Raw genomic sequence first — 13283 nt, forward strand, 5'->3', positions numbered from 1 at the left:
AGACAGTAGTACCCCAGACAAAGAAAGAAATCGCTCGCAGAATAAAGCGATGAGAGCTCTGTCAAAAAAGTCTAGGCAAGAGGGAGTCTAAGAACAGAGGAGTATAGTGCAGCAGCAGCAAGCCACTTCAGCGTTGTGGGTAAAGATAGTTTGCAGATGGCTGTCACAGATGCCAGCTCCATTTCTTTGCTTCAAGAGCATAATTACGATGAGGCGCAGAGGTACTGAGGATTTCTATTTCTTTTCTGAAGTAATATATGGATCAAAAATAAATTGTTTAAAATTGTTTTAAAACCAATCTTGACTAAAAAAAACAAAAGGACATTTTTCTCTTTTCCTATATCTTTCCAAGAATCATTTCATTTGACTCCCTACTTTACAACTTTCCTGCTTAAGACATCACTATCAGTTTCATCAGACAATGCATTTCATTCGCCGCATTTAACTCAACACCATTGACTTACCGCTGTTTCCAGCTCCTTCGCTGACGCATTGATTCGTATGTCCCGATGGTTGTCTTGGCCCACCACACGTGTTTTAATTATATAAAAATCGATGGTGTTGTAAAATTCGTGCGGTCGCCGCCAGCGTATAGCGATGGCGTCCTGCGAGTGACACGTCAGGTTAACCACATACGGTGGACTCGGGCCGGCTACATCGGTGCGCTGTACAATCTGGTCGGAGGGGTTGCCTTCGTTTTTCATGGTGAACGCCTGCACAATGACACGGTAATCGGTGAATGGCTCTGCAATGAAACGACGCGAAGGGAAAAAGAAGTGCGTTAAAAAATATTATATAATTACAATTACAAGGGGAATATGTAAATGGTTGAAAAGCTATTATTATTAAATTGATATTAAAATATTTTCCATATTTTCAATGCGGACAATGGAGTAACGAGCGCATAGCTCTCGTATTTTCTGTATAATTTTTTTTTTTTTTGTGTGGCTTCGCGGTTGAAAATGTATTTCAGTAAACGAGAAAAAAATTTAAAATATTTCAAATAAAGTAAGTGCTCAGTAGGGATTTGTTTTTTTTCATGATAAAAAAAATAAAAAATTAGTTTATTTAAAGATGAATAGTTACTATCTTCAAAAAAAAAGTTTCTTTTCTTAAATTTTTTAAAGGAATAGGCCTGGCTGTTGCAACATTATTATTATGTAATATCACCAATATGGTTCTACTGAGAGAAATATATTTATTTTTTATATACATATATATTATCAGTTATCTCTTTTAGTTCAAGTTTAGTTCACCACATTATTCTAAATTAAATTTTTCTAAATCAATTTTTTTTGAGAGAAACCCAATGGACCGTTTACTAAGACCTAGTGATCCAAGGTTCTCTATATTATTTTGAAGACCCTTAATCAGCAGCTTGGCCTACGTCTATATGACGAAGTGAGCATGAATTAAGCTTAAATTAAACCCGAGTATATTGGTAACGGGTGATCCAAGTGTAGGTAATTTCTTCAATACCCTTTTTTTGACAGATTACGCGTGAGTCGTGTCAAGCTGTTATGCTACTTTTGTTCAGTATTGTTTGGCATTTCATCATAGGAAGACTTACACCTGAACGATGTTTACAAATCGTTCAAATTTATTACGAAAATACACCTTCTATAAAGAATGTGTTTCTTAACTTATGTATGGCAGCAACATTCGTTACCATACATCTTTAAGCTATATGTGCAACTAGGTGTTGAGCCTCGTAGTTGGTGTGGTTCTCAATACCTTACTCACGCACTTGAGAGCCACTCTGTGAACCATACAAATGGAGCATTAAAGACTTAGTTAGGGCATCATAAAGCACTAATCTTGGTGGAAAACTCCATATTTAGTCACTGGCTCCTCTACAGCAAGAAAGGTTAACCGATGCGCTACTTGATTTTGCCTTAATATTTCCATAAGAACAACCTGTCTAGAATGAGCCAAAGACATTCAATTCTACCTTCGGGCCGGATACATGTTCCTCCCAACGATGGAAGAAACGCCTACTTGACTTTGCATTTTCTAGTAAAGTTCGATCTTACTGAGAAGAATGGCGATGTCACTTTCAGTAGCACGGCTGCTTAGGCAGCTGCGGTACACTTGAGTACACTTTTGATTCATATACGTTCTGTAGGAATTTTCATTCAACCGAGAAAAATAAGTCGTCGGAATAGGTAATTACTTGGCTGGCGGCGTCTTAAAACTTTTTTGCTTTTTAGAAGATCATTGAGAACCATGAGCCAGAGAATTTGACAATAAAACTTGTTCCACCACTCTCGACGTATCGACTTTTAGTGCCTACAATATAATACTAGTATTGTAGAATAATACAGTAATGCCGATTAGTTCAGGCCGCCTTTTTGGTTTTGTCTTCGGTAACATGATTATGTGTCCAAATAAAGTCCATACATTTTACAATAAAAAATTAGTATCAAAATTTGATGAATTAAAAAAATATACAAACATATGTATTTGCTCTCACAAAATGTCGGACATGACAATTTTGTAACTCTACACACCTGTTTGGATATGAATTTACATATTTACTCACAGAGTGTGGGTACAAGAATTATTAAAAAGCAATAAATTCCGAAAATGTCGTATTTCGGGTTAAACGTCCACTATGTGAATTTTTATTATGCTTTTGCAAATATATTCGCTATTGTTATTGTACAATTTTTGCGCTTGTTAGTGTTGTTGCCTCGCATTTTTCCCATTTGTTTTTTAATTAAATGAAACTGTTAACAACATAACAGTTAATGCGGTTCCAAGCATGCCGCCTGAAATTTCAGCTCAACACAGCAGTCAATGGAATTCCTCATGCGTACAACAGCAACAACAGCAACAACAACAATTACGCGTACTGGTGAAAATGTCAGCGATAATAACAAGTCGCAATTAATTTAATGTTGAAAAATGTCAGTCGCGTTTAATAAGTGTTTATGTTAAGTAGCCAAACAAGCAAGCAATGAGTGGCTAAGTGGATGTGGCTAAAGAGAAGCCAGTCAGATGGACGCGGTCGTTGAACAGGCGTGGCGTACGGGCAATGAGTGTCAATGTACGACAGGGCGTATGAGCGATTTTTCAATAATTTATGCCGAGAATTTGCAGTCATTTGTAGGTGTATATGTACAAAATATAAATATATGTGTGTGTGTATAAACATGTTGACATATGTATGTACATATGTATATATGTTTATATTATATACATGCCATTGCATTTATTGCTCAATAATGCGCTGCCTGCGCCATTCGAGCTGCCAATGTGCACTGACAGCCTCGCAGCAAATGCAAGAAGGTAGTCAAATTAAAGTGCAAAGCGCGCAGTGTAGCCAAACAACGCGCGGAAACGTGACTGCATATACCAGTGTGTGTGTGTTCGCGTCGTGTCAACAATACCATGTCCTGTTAATTATGGCAGTGTATGAGTGTAGTTGTCAATGAAGATAAAGTATTGCATGCGCAAATAACTCAACTCAAGCAATGTTTGCATGACAGAAATATTTGAAAGTTGTTGTCGCGTATGCGCATGCACGTGTGCGCGTGCGTTTGCGAAATGCATGTTATTGCACTATTGGAGTGCCAACGTTGTCACATGCAACTTAATGTAATTAAAATATGCGAGCGCGGTTTGTCACCTATAAAATCGGCCGAACATGCGAAAGCTGACAAAGTACAGCGTACGGAAATATACATAAAGCAAAAAAAAAAGTTGTGAAAATATTTAAATGAAAGCAATACTAGGCAGGCGGGCGGCAAGTATTTTTTAATTTTAAATAGGTAGCAATTAATAATTAAAAAATCTCTGTGCATTGCGGCAAAGACAGTTTCAATTTCAATTACAAACGCGAATGTGCATATTTACATACATACATATATAGTGTAAAAAAATACCAAAAAAAAGAAAAAAACCGTCCCATTGACGCGCTTGTGTGCGCGCATACATGACAGCGCTGGGCGTAATTAATTTTGATAGCGCCGAAAAGCAGACTAAAGCAGCGCAAGCACAAAATAAAAAGTGGCGCGGTAATATTTTATTAAATTGCCGGCGAAAAAAGTTGGTAATGTTGAAATTATAAAATTGCATTGCAGCATAAGAGCATGTGGCAAGTTTGTGTTTGCTTGTTTGCCACGCATAATGTGTGCCCGCATGCGTGTGAGTGTGTGTGTGTGTGTTGGGGTGTGTGCGTGCAAATATATGCTGTCTTGATGAATGCAAAGGCATGCCGTTAGTAATTAATTTCACATTGCATCAGCGTTTGCTGGTCGCAAACACACGCACACATATACATATATGCATGCATATAAGCAAGAGCATACGCTTACATGTACAAGTAGACAAACACATACATACAATCATACACAAATTTACACATACACACATTTGCACGCACTCTACCACACGCCCGCCGACTCCTTATATGCAAATTACATAAGTGCTTGCCTTTTCACAATAGTTGCACTTGAGCGCCAGCACAGCCAGCACAGCCGCCACAGCCAACGCGTCCGCCCCCCTCCTCTATACTGTCACTCACACCGCTTTTGTTTTCTCGTTGAACTTTCCAGCATCTTTGCTTTGTCGCAAATTTCGTTAGCAATTTTTTAAACTGCCGTTTTCTCCGCGCTGTTGCGCCGCTGTCTTGCAGCTGCATGAAATTGCATATTTTTCGGCAGCGGGTGCAGCGCACCCACACACTCAACCACACCAACACACACTCACGCACTCACACACACATAGATGCAGGAGCAGCCGCCAAGTAACAATGCATGCAGCGTGACTTTTCTTTATAAGCGCTTTCTTTGCTTATTTTTGCGCTTTCTAGCGAGGCAAATTAATTACTAGCATCGCACTCCAAGCGCCGCGCGCCGGCTGACAGCGGATATGTACATCACTTATGCAAATATGCTTTGACAAGCAGGCGCAGCGCGCGCTGCATGCTCACTCATGTATATGTATGTATGTGTGCGTGGTTCAGCGTCGCTTGCTGTTGTGCATGCAAATTTGTCAGTTGCAAATTAATTTTATTTTTCTTTCACATGAAAGTAAATTAAAACGGCTGAGAAGACTGACGGCTGCCGGTGGTGTTGAATGACGCTTTATTGTTGTTATTGCTGCTGCTGCTGCAATGTGCAAAGTTGGTGGCATGACGAAAAGTTGCGCCGGCTATAGTCGGTTTTTAGGGGCTGGGATAGCATTTCGTTGGGTGGCATTAATTATATTCGAGATTTTCGCTTAAAATTGCATGTGGCCTCATTATGAAAGTCTTGTGAACTAACTACTAAAGTCTAATAAGGAGTGTAAGAGCAGATTTATAGTTTTGCTACCGTTTCAGCAGTTAGAGCTGTCAGACCAAATACAATATATTCCTTACAAAATCCAGTACAAAACGCCTAATCGCTCTTAAAAGGAAAATAATGAAATATGAAGCCTACGTTTTGGTGCAAACAGAGTTTGGAAAAGAACAAGAGTACTGTTCCACCTGAACTATTAAAAAAAGTTATTCTGAAAAAAAAAAACAATGTTTCAGATCGTTGTCCTGTATGAAAATGTCCATGAAAATATCTCCTCGCTCACGTTCGAGTCCGATTATATCCAAACTTGGAAGATATGACTCTTCCGGAATGTCAATACAATCAGTGGCAGGCATTAAACCATCGATCCACCAAAGTACACCCCGCTAATTTCCGAGGAAGCATCCCAAGACATCAGTTATCCACCTCCAAATTTCAATGTTTGGCATATGTTTGCGAACCTGTATACCAACCTTTTTGGCAGTCAATGTTCATGAGCGCACTATTTGATGCTATTTCATTAATTTTGCTTTTATTGGACCAAGTAGATAACAGAAAATGGTTTAACGATGTCAAATCGCAGGACCAAGGTGGCCTGGGCCGTTTCGTGAGATAACACATTCACCAAATTTGGTTTTCAATAAATCTATTGAGACATTCGTTGTGTGGCGCCGTCCACATGTTATCCAAGTCCACATCATACAATTCGGGTCAAAAATATTCGGTTACCAATGGGCGATTTCCATTAACGGTAAGATGTCAGTCTCGATTATCACGAAAGAAGTACGGCCCAATGACGCCGCCGGCCCTTAAACCACACCAAACCGTAGTTTTTTCGTGATGCAATGGTGGCTTATGAAATACGTGTGAATTGCTGCCTGACGAACAACACATATTTTGCTTATAGACGAAGCCATTCAGCCAGAAATGAGCCTAATCGCTGAAGATGATTTTTTGTCAGGGATCCTTTTCAAGTTGTTGCTCAGCCCAAATCAATTCAAATTTAAGTTAAGATAATCATTAAATTAAATATTTTAAATGAATACCCTACAGTGTCTAAGGAGACAAAGTAAAGAGTTTTACTCAAATTTCAAATTACTTTATTTTATGCGTCGCAGTTTAATGTGAAGAGTAATTAAGTCAGAAAAATATTTAAGCTCAACTTCGTACATAAATATTCCATACAAATCTACGGGTTACTCCATTGGGATTTTATACCACGCTCCTTTTTATATCACACTTTCTTTTATATCGCCTTTTCCTCCCTTAAACGCCTACACATACACTCAAAAGTAATAATAAAATCCAGATTGACTTAGAGTCAATTAGGAGCAAACGTTAATCGACTTAATGTAGACTTTCTCCACACCAAGTTATAATTACATCAACGCCAATAAAATCTCGAAATAATAGCAGAAAAGTAAAAAAACGACAATTAAAGAGCCAAAATGTCGCCTTCAATGCCACTTCAAAAAATAATTGACCAACTTGCATTACTTAACGCGCCTAAAAGTAGGTAATTATACACAGCAATACAATAACACAATGCACGAGAATAATAGCAGGACTTCAATATTAACAAAAACAATAGCAACCATTGTAGAACACCTAAAGCGTCGAAAATACCCGAAAAGTTATAAGCATTAAGTGTGCGGCTTTCACCAGCTATTTTATATATTTTGTTCCGAACTTTCAAAGTTGGATGGCTGGAGCGGGGGCTGTTCAGGAGCGCCGCTTTTCACGATTTGAAATTCGTGGCATTTCTGGCGTCATTAACAATTCATCACTTAATTGCCTACTTGAGTTGTGGATTGTGGGCGAAAATAATAGCAAATCGAAGTGAAATAATGGTAATTAACAGTGAAAATTTAGCGAAAAGTGCTGTTACAGGTGGAAGTTGACTAAGAGTCAACTTTAGCGCAGAGCTTTTGTGATTTCTTAGCGAGAAATAAAATTTTGGCAAAAACCATTTTTATTTTATAAAGTTTAAACGTTCATTCTTGAAAGCTTTGCAGGAAGTCGTTAAGTCTAAGCGTTTAAACTCAATCACCATTTATTAAAGGTAATGTATCTAAATGTTTTCGAAATCCCTGTTGAAATGAACAAAAAGCATGCTAAATGTGTTATTTTATGTGATATTAAAGCTGAAGGCGGACTTTCGGTAATAATCTGTTATTAACATAAGCCACTTGCTGAATGGGTCCTCTACTTGCTTTTTGGCATCATTCATATGAGCTCTACTACATATTATATTCAATATTGCAAATTAAGCCACAAAAAACTAGCATATTGTTAATAAAGTTAATATATTTATTATATGCATGAAAACGCAATGAGAAATGTTGCGTAGATCTCTTCTCCTTTTAGTCACAAAATGGTAATATGACTGTTGAAAGGCTAAAAATTATGATATTTTGTTGCTATTTTACTTTATATCACTTGCGTTAGATATTCAGCGCATAATATTCATGCATAAAAATACAACTATTTACATTTTAAGTAAGAAACTTCGCCAAAAGTACTGCTGAATTATATTCAGCGCGTGCTGAATTGGTATTTTTACACGAAATTTGAATGATACATTTCTTTATTAAAAAAGTACTCTTAAATTATATTCGGCGCATCCTGAGTTGATATTTGGCATGGTACTTGAATGCTATGCTGGAACATTCAAGTTATTTGAAGTTCTAATATGATTTTTGTTCTTAAATAATTATATTCAGGTTTTATGTGGTAAGAACGTGCTGCTGAATTATATTTAGCGCTTGCTAAATTAGTATTATGGAAGGGAATTTGTGTTTTTCGATATTTTATATTTTAATGTATTCTTTGTTGTTACTAACCTTGAAACTATTGAGACGATTAGATAGACTGTGCGAAAATGTAAGCCAAGATTCTGGTAAGATGCATATCTGAATTATATCAAATTGTTTACTATGTAAGGTATTGTTTTTGAATTATATTCAGCGCTTGCTGAATTAGTATTTTGGAACGAAATTTAAAAGTTATATGAAGAAATTTTGGACATTTGGTATCTTTTGGCCGCTAAATACTAGTCTTGACCTATGTAGGCGATTAGATAATTTGCGCCGCAATTTATGTAAACTTATGTTAAGAAGTACAGCCGAAATATATTCAGCACTTGCTGAATTGTTTACTATGTAGCTTATTCGTTTTTTGGGGGCTGCAAATTGCTGAGAAAAAATAGCATTCAATTTATTATGTATTTGTTAATAATATTAATTGAAAGATAAGAGTCTTTAAAAAATTTTCAATTTAAAAAGTCACTTACTTAAGTTGGGCAGCTCGAAAATGATGAGCGAGTCTTGCGAGTTGCGTGAGTTCTTCATAATTTCGACGCCAGTCTGATTATCGTGTATATGAAAGACATGGTAGCCAGCAATGGCGCCATTTTGATTTTTTGGTGGATACCATGACATGGTGATACTGGTCGATGTTACATTCAAAACGGTTAAATTCAATGGTTTACTTGGCACTGCAATGAAAAGCAAAATAATCGTGGTAAATAATGTGTGTTAGTTAAAAAAGTACAATTTATTGAGATAATATTATAAAAGTAGAAGCATACAAAATGACATGCGTAATAAAAGCTTTTAAAGGCTTTTAAAGGCTTTTTAAGATAAATATCGATATAAAATAAGCCATTACCTTTTGGTTTATAAAATCTTTTAAAATTCAATAAAACATAAAGTAGTTCATTTTATATACATATATAGTATAGTATATATACATATATAGTATTTACAAACCGGATTCAGATCTACCAAAAGTTTCAAGCTTTGAGCTTTTAGTAGAGAACGTCTTAAACAGCTTTCTAATTTTGTTAAAATTTGTCTTTTAATTTATATCAAATGAAAAGTTAATGAAATCACTTCGGTTAAAAGCTTGTTTCGCATGTTCTTTTGATAGCGTGAGAAGCTTTTAAGGTTTTTTCATTCAATTGAAATTTCAAAATTTTTATTTGTAATAATGTATCGTATGAATTATTGTTCTGCGTTAAAGCATATTTTTCTCCATTTTTTGAACTTATTTTGTGTGAAAGTTTTCAGGAGCACATCTCAAGGAGCTTTCTATGTTTGCTGAAATGTGCCTAATAATTTATAATAATCTAATGAAAAGTTCATAGAAGCCTTTTAGGCACTTTGATTAAAAATTGTGCTTCTTATGTGCTTTTGGTAGCATGAGTAGCTTTTACGATTTTTTAATTCAACTGTAATTTCAAAGCTTTCTTTTGTAATAAAATACTGAATAATTTTTATTTTGCATTAAAATACATTTATCTTCACCTTTTGAAATCATGTACAAATTTGGTGAGAAAACTTGCAGGCATTTTCCTCTTATGGTATTTAGTTGGCTTTTCGATCACCGGAAAAAGCTTTTAAAGCTTTTATCGATTGTTCAAATTGTTTTTAGTAGAACAGTAAAAAATATTTATCCAGAGCTTTAAACCTTCAGCTAAAAGTGCAGAGTTGATTTGTGTGAAAGCCTGATGCTATTTTATTGTTTATGGGTTTTGTTCGCCAATAAAAGCTTTTTAAGTTTTCAACAATTGTCCAAAGGTTGATTTCTGTAATAGTAAGAAATATTTTGTTTGACTTTTCGAGCTTTTAACAGAACATTTAAGCGAGCTTTAACTTTTCAGCTAAAAGTGCAGAGTTTATTTGTATGAAAGTTTGATGCTATTTTACTATATATGATTTTTGATCGTCAGCAAAGCTTTTTAAGCTTTCAAAAATTGTCCACAGCTTGACTACTGTACGGGCTTTAGATTTTCAGCTAACAATACTGCGTATATTTGTGTGAAAGCTTGAGCGTAGTTTATTATTTATGGTTTTAGATCGTTGGCAAAAGCTTTTTAAGCTTTCACCAATTGTCAAAAGGTTGATTACTGTAAGAGTAAACAATATTTGGCTTTTCCGAGATTTTAACAAAATAATGTCATATATTTAGCAGATTCTCTAATATTTGGTGAAAAATATTAAGTTTACTTGAAAGTTTGGTAAAAAAGTTTTTCTAGCAGACCCTTGAGGTATGCTTTAAAGTAGAAAGAAATTATTTTCTGCATATTGTATATATCTAAATATTTAAGTAACCAAGTTCGTATACAATATCTTGATAATATTTGTTTATGCTTCTAACAAAAACAAAGCATCTTCAAAAGGCTGGAAATTTGTGGCATTTAAGTGCGTTAGGCCTTTGAAAAACAAACGGAAAAAAGGCTTGACAAAAATCCGTAAAAAGCTTTGTGAAAAACATAATAAAATTGAAACAAGCGTCCTTACGTAATATGATTTCAAGTGTATATACATATATATATGTATAGTATATGTATGTGAGCAGCTTCCTCTCCAATTTAGTTTGACTGCATCTCAATAAAAGTCAATAGCATTTACTTAAGGTCAGCGGCTGTGGAGGTTATAGAGCATTGTAAACAAGATAAGGACGCACTTGACTATTGAGTTAAAAGGTTAAAGCCACACGCACACACACACTTATATACATATCAAAGTGTGCAGCAAAGTCATTTCCAAAAGCCTTAAGTAAACGAATAAAGCGGCCAAAGATAACAAAGCACTGACAAGTGACTAAAATATTTGAAGGCAAAAATAGAAAATGAAAGCAAAACTACAAGAGAATTTTAAACAATTCACTTTATATGCTTTGAATTCAATTTTTTCCGTCGCTACTATTTCGGGAAGCTGTTGCTATAGATGTGAGTCTTGGTGACTGGCTAAATAGAACACGCCCAGCAGCAACAACGATTTCATTTCGAAAACGAGTGGAAAAATCATTGAGTTGACATGGAAAAGGCTGTTGCCAAAGGAATAATAATGAAGCGGGGCGGGCGAGCGTGGTGCGGCAAGCAGGCAGGAGGAGTGTAGAGTGATTGAGTGAAGCTGCTAAGGAACTGTGTAGGCGTTGGGGTTTCGTACGTTGCGGAACAAGGTCGTATACATGGCTTGTAGACAGTTAGCTTTAGACAGGAGAATTTAGGGCATGCAGCCACTTATCTACTATGCAGCTACTTGTGTACGATATATATAGATATATGTATGTATGTGTGTACGTGTAGGCTGGCAAGCAGTCAAGCAAACAGCAAGTTGAATTGATGAGCGAATGGCATAATAAAATATTACTGAATGTCATTGCATATTTTGTGGCGTTTAAGCGAGGCAAGCGCTTGCAAGTAGTGCTTGTGGATGTGACAGTGTGTTTGTCACAAATGAAATTGCGCATAAGGCGGCGATCACAAAACAAAGCAGCCGGAGCTATTGTCTACAGAATTGAAGGCCGACAATGAGCTTTGGACACATTTCGTAGTTGGAAATCAAATTTGAATTTTTTTCCGGCCACGACACAACGAGTTTACTTAGTAAGCTATCAAATATTTAATCAGTTCAGCTTGTGTGTGTGTGTGAGTGTGGATAGTGTATAGTGTGCAATTTTCAAATTAAATTCCAGTCAACTGCAACGAATGCTTAGCAGAAGGCGGTAGCGTGAGGGAACGAGTGCTGCTACAACAAATATTTAAATAGATAAGTGCTGAAGGATATGCAGAAGCTTCAGTGTGTGTGTGTTTATGAAGCCAAGGCAAGGTTTGGCAACACAGCTTTACTTGTGAGCGCACTTCTTTCAACGAAATTGATGAAAAGCAGCAACGTGAAGAGTTGTAAACTCCGGCTGAAATGGCTCAAATGGAAATGGCCAATTATATTTCCTTTGTGCAAGGATCAAACGAAGTCAAATAATCGAAGTGGTCATCATTTACAGCAAGAGGCTGCTGTAGAGAAAGGTGAGCGCAGCGGTCGCAGGCCGTGCAGCAGGAAAGAGAATATGTTGCATAAGAGGAAAAGGCGATTTTAATCAATATGTTATTGTGCACATGAGCAAGCAAACACTCATACACACACATATATATGTATATATACACACTTATGTATACCTCATGCACATGAGCCAGTGCTTGGCGGTGATCAGTGGACAATAACGTAAAGGATAAAATACGTTTTTACAAAATTGAACGGAAGCGACGTGCGAAGCAAGCAAGCATTCGGCATGGCAAAACTAAAGCGAACGATTTCAATGCAAAAACAATAAGAGCGCTAGTTTTTTTGTATAGTGTGTATGAAAGCTTATGCCCGTGAGCCCTGTAACACACACACAAATATATGCATACATAAGAGCTTTCATTGCGCGCTGGTGTATGTGTAGGTGGCGCAGATGTAAAACTCTGAGTGCAAATCCAATTCCTTTGAATGAAATATACCTATATATATAAGTATTGGATTTCTGAGAGTATTCTATATATACATACATATATACAAATTCATTTATAAGCTCGCGTGTGTAGGTGTATACCGTTGTATTGGCTGATTGCCACGGCGACAGCCGCTTGAATTTCATTCATATGACAAATGAGCGCTGCTCGGTGACCGTTGTGTAGGCGGGTCAGCGCACCTATACACATGCAGCCAATTGCCATTAGCATGCAGGTGTGTTTGTATGTATGTGAGATTTTTGTTTCGATTATGCATATAAAAACGATATAAAGTAGCTATCCGCTGTTCTTTAGGGTGCCTACATGGGCGGTGGCGGATGAAAGGAGGAAAAGGATGAGATGTAATAGTATCATAATTCAATTTCTGACTTTACCACAACTATGGATGTGAACATAACTGTAATTAAGGCATTATTCTATATCAGGCACGAAAATGATACAAAGTTATCGATTTCAATAAAGACAATCAAAAAGAAGCTACTCATTTCTCCGAACTGTCGAAATCGTACCACTATAGCTGTCATACAAACTGGAGAGTCAAAATTAAGTTCTTTAAGGAAATTTTTGTTATTTGGCTTAGGTGAAACTGAAGTTAACATTTTGCTTGTTTTAATTTAGTTTAATTATTTTTTGCGTTTAATTTAATTTATTTTAATTTGATTTATGTTAATTTGGTTTACTGCAATTTAATTTAGTTT

The 13283-nt window shown here is 36.2% G+C and overlaps 1 protein-coding gene across 4 annotated transcripts in view; it reads right to left on the reverse strand.

Annotated features, from left to right (window-relative positions):
• LOC108966499 (tyrosine-protein phosphatase 99A) overlaps positions 1-13283 on the reverse strand; it is a gene marked incomplete at its 5' end in the record, with an annotated part of 228901 nt that overhangs the window by 42161 nt on the left and 173457 nt on the right. For all 4 annotated transcript variants that reach the window (XM_018929441.1, XM_018929457.1, XM_018929449.1 and 1 more), the window contains 2 exon segments: positions 465-745; positions 8578-8781. In XM_018929441.1, the coding sequence (XP_018784986.1) occupies positions 465-745; positions 8578-8781 (485 nt within the window).

This window comes from Bactrocera latifrons, unplaced genomic scaffold (assembly GCF_001853355.1).
Source record: "Bactrocera latifrons isolate USDA-ARS-PBARC rearing strain unplaced genomic scaffold, ASM185335v1 scaffold_10, whole genome shotgun sequence".
NCBI classification, from domain to species: domain Eukaryota; kingdom Metazoa; phylum Arthropoda; class Insecta; order Diptera; family Tephritidae; genus Bactrocera; species Bactrocera latifrons.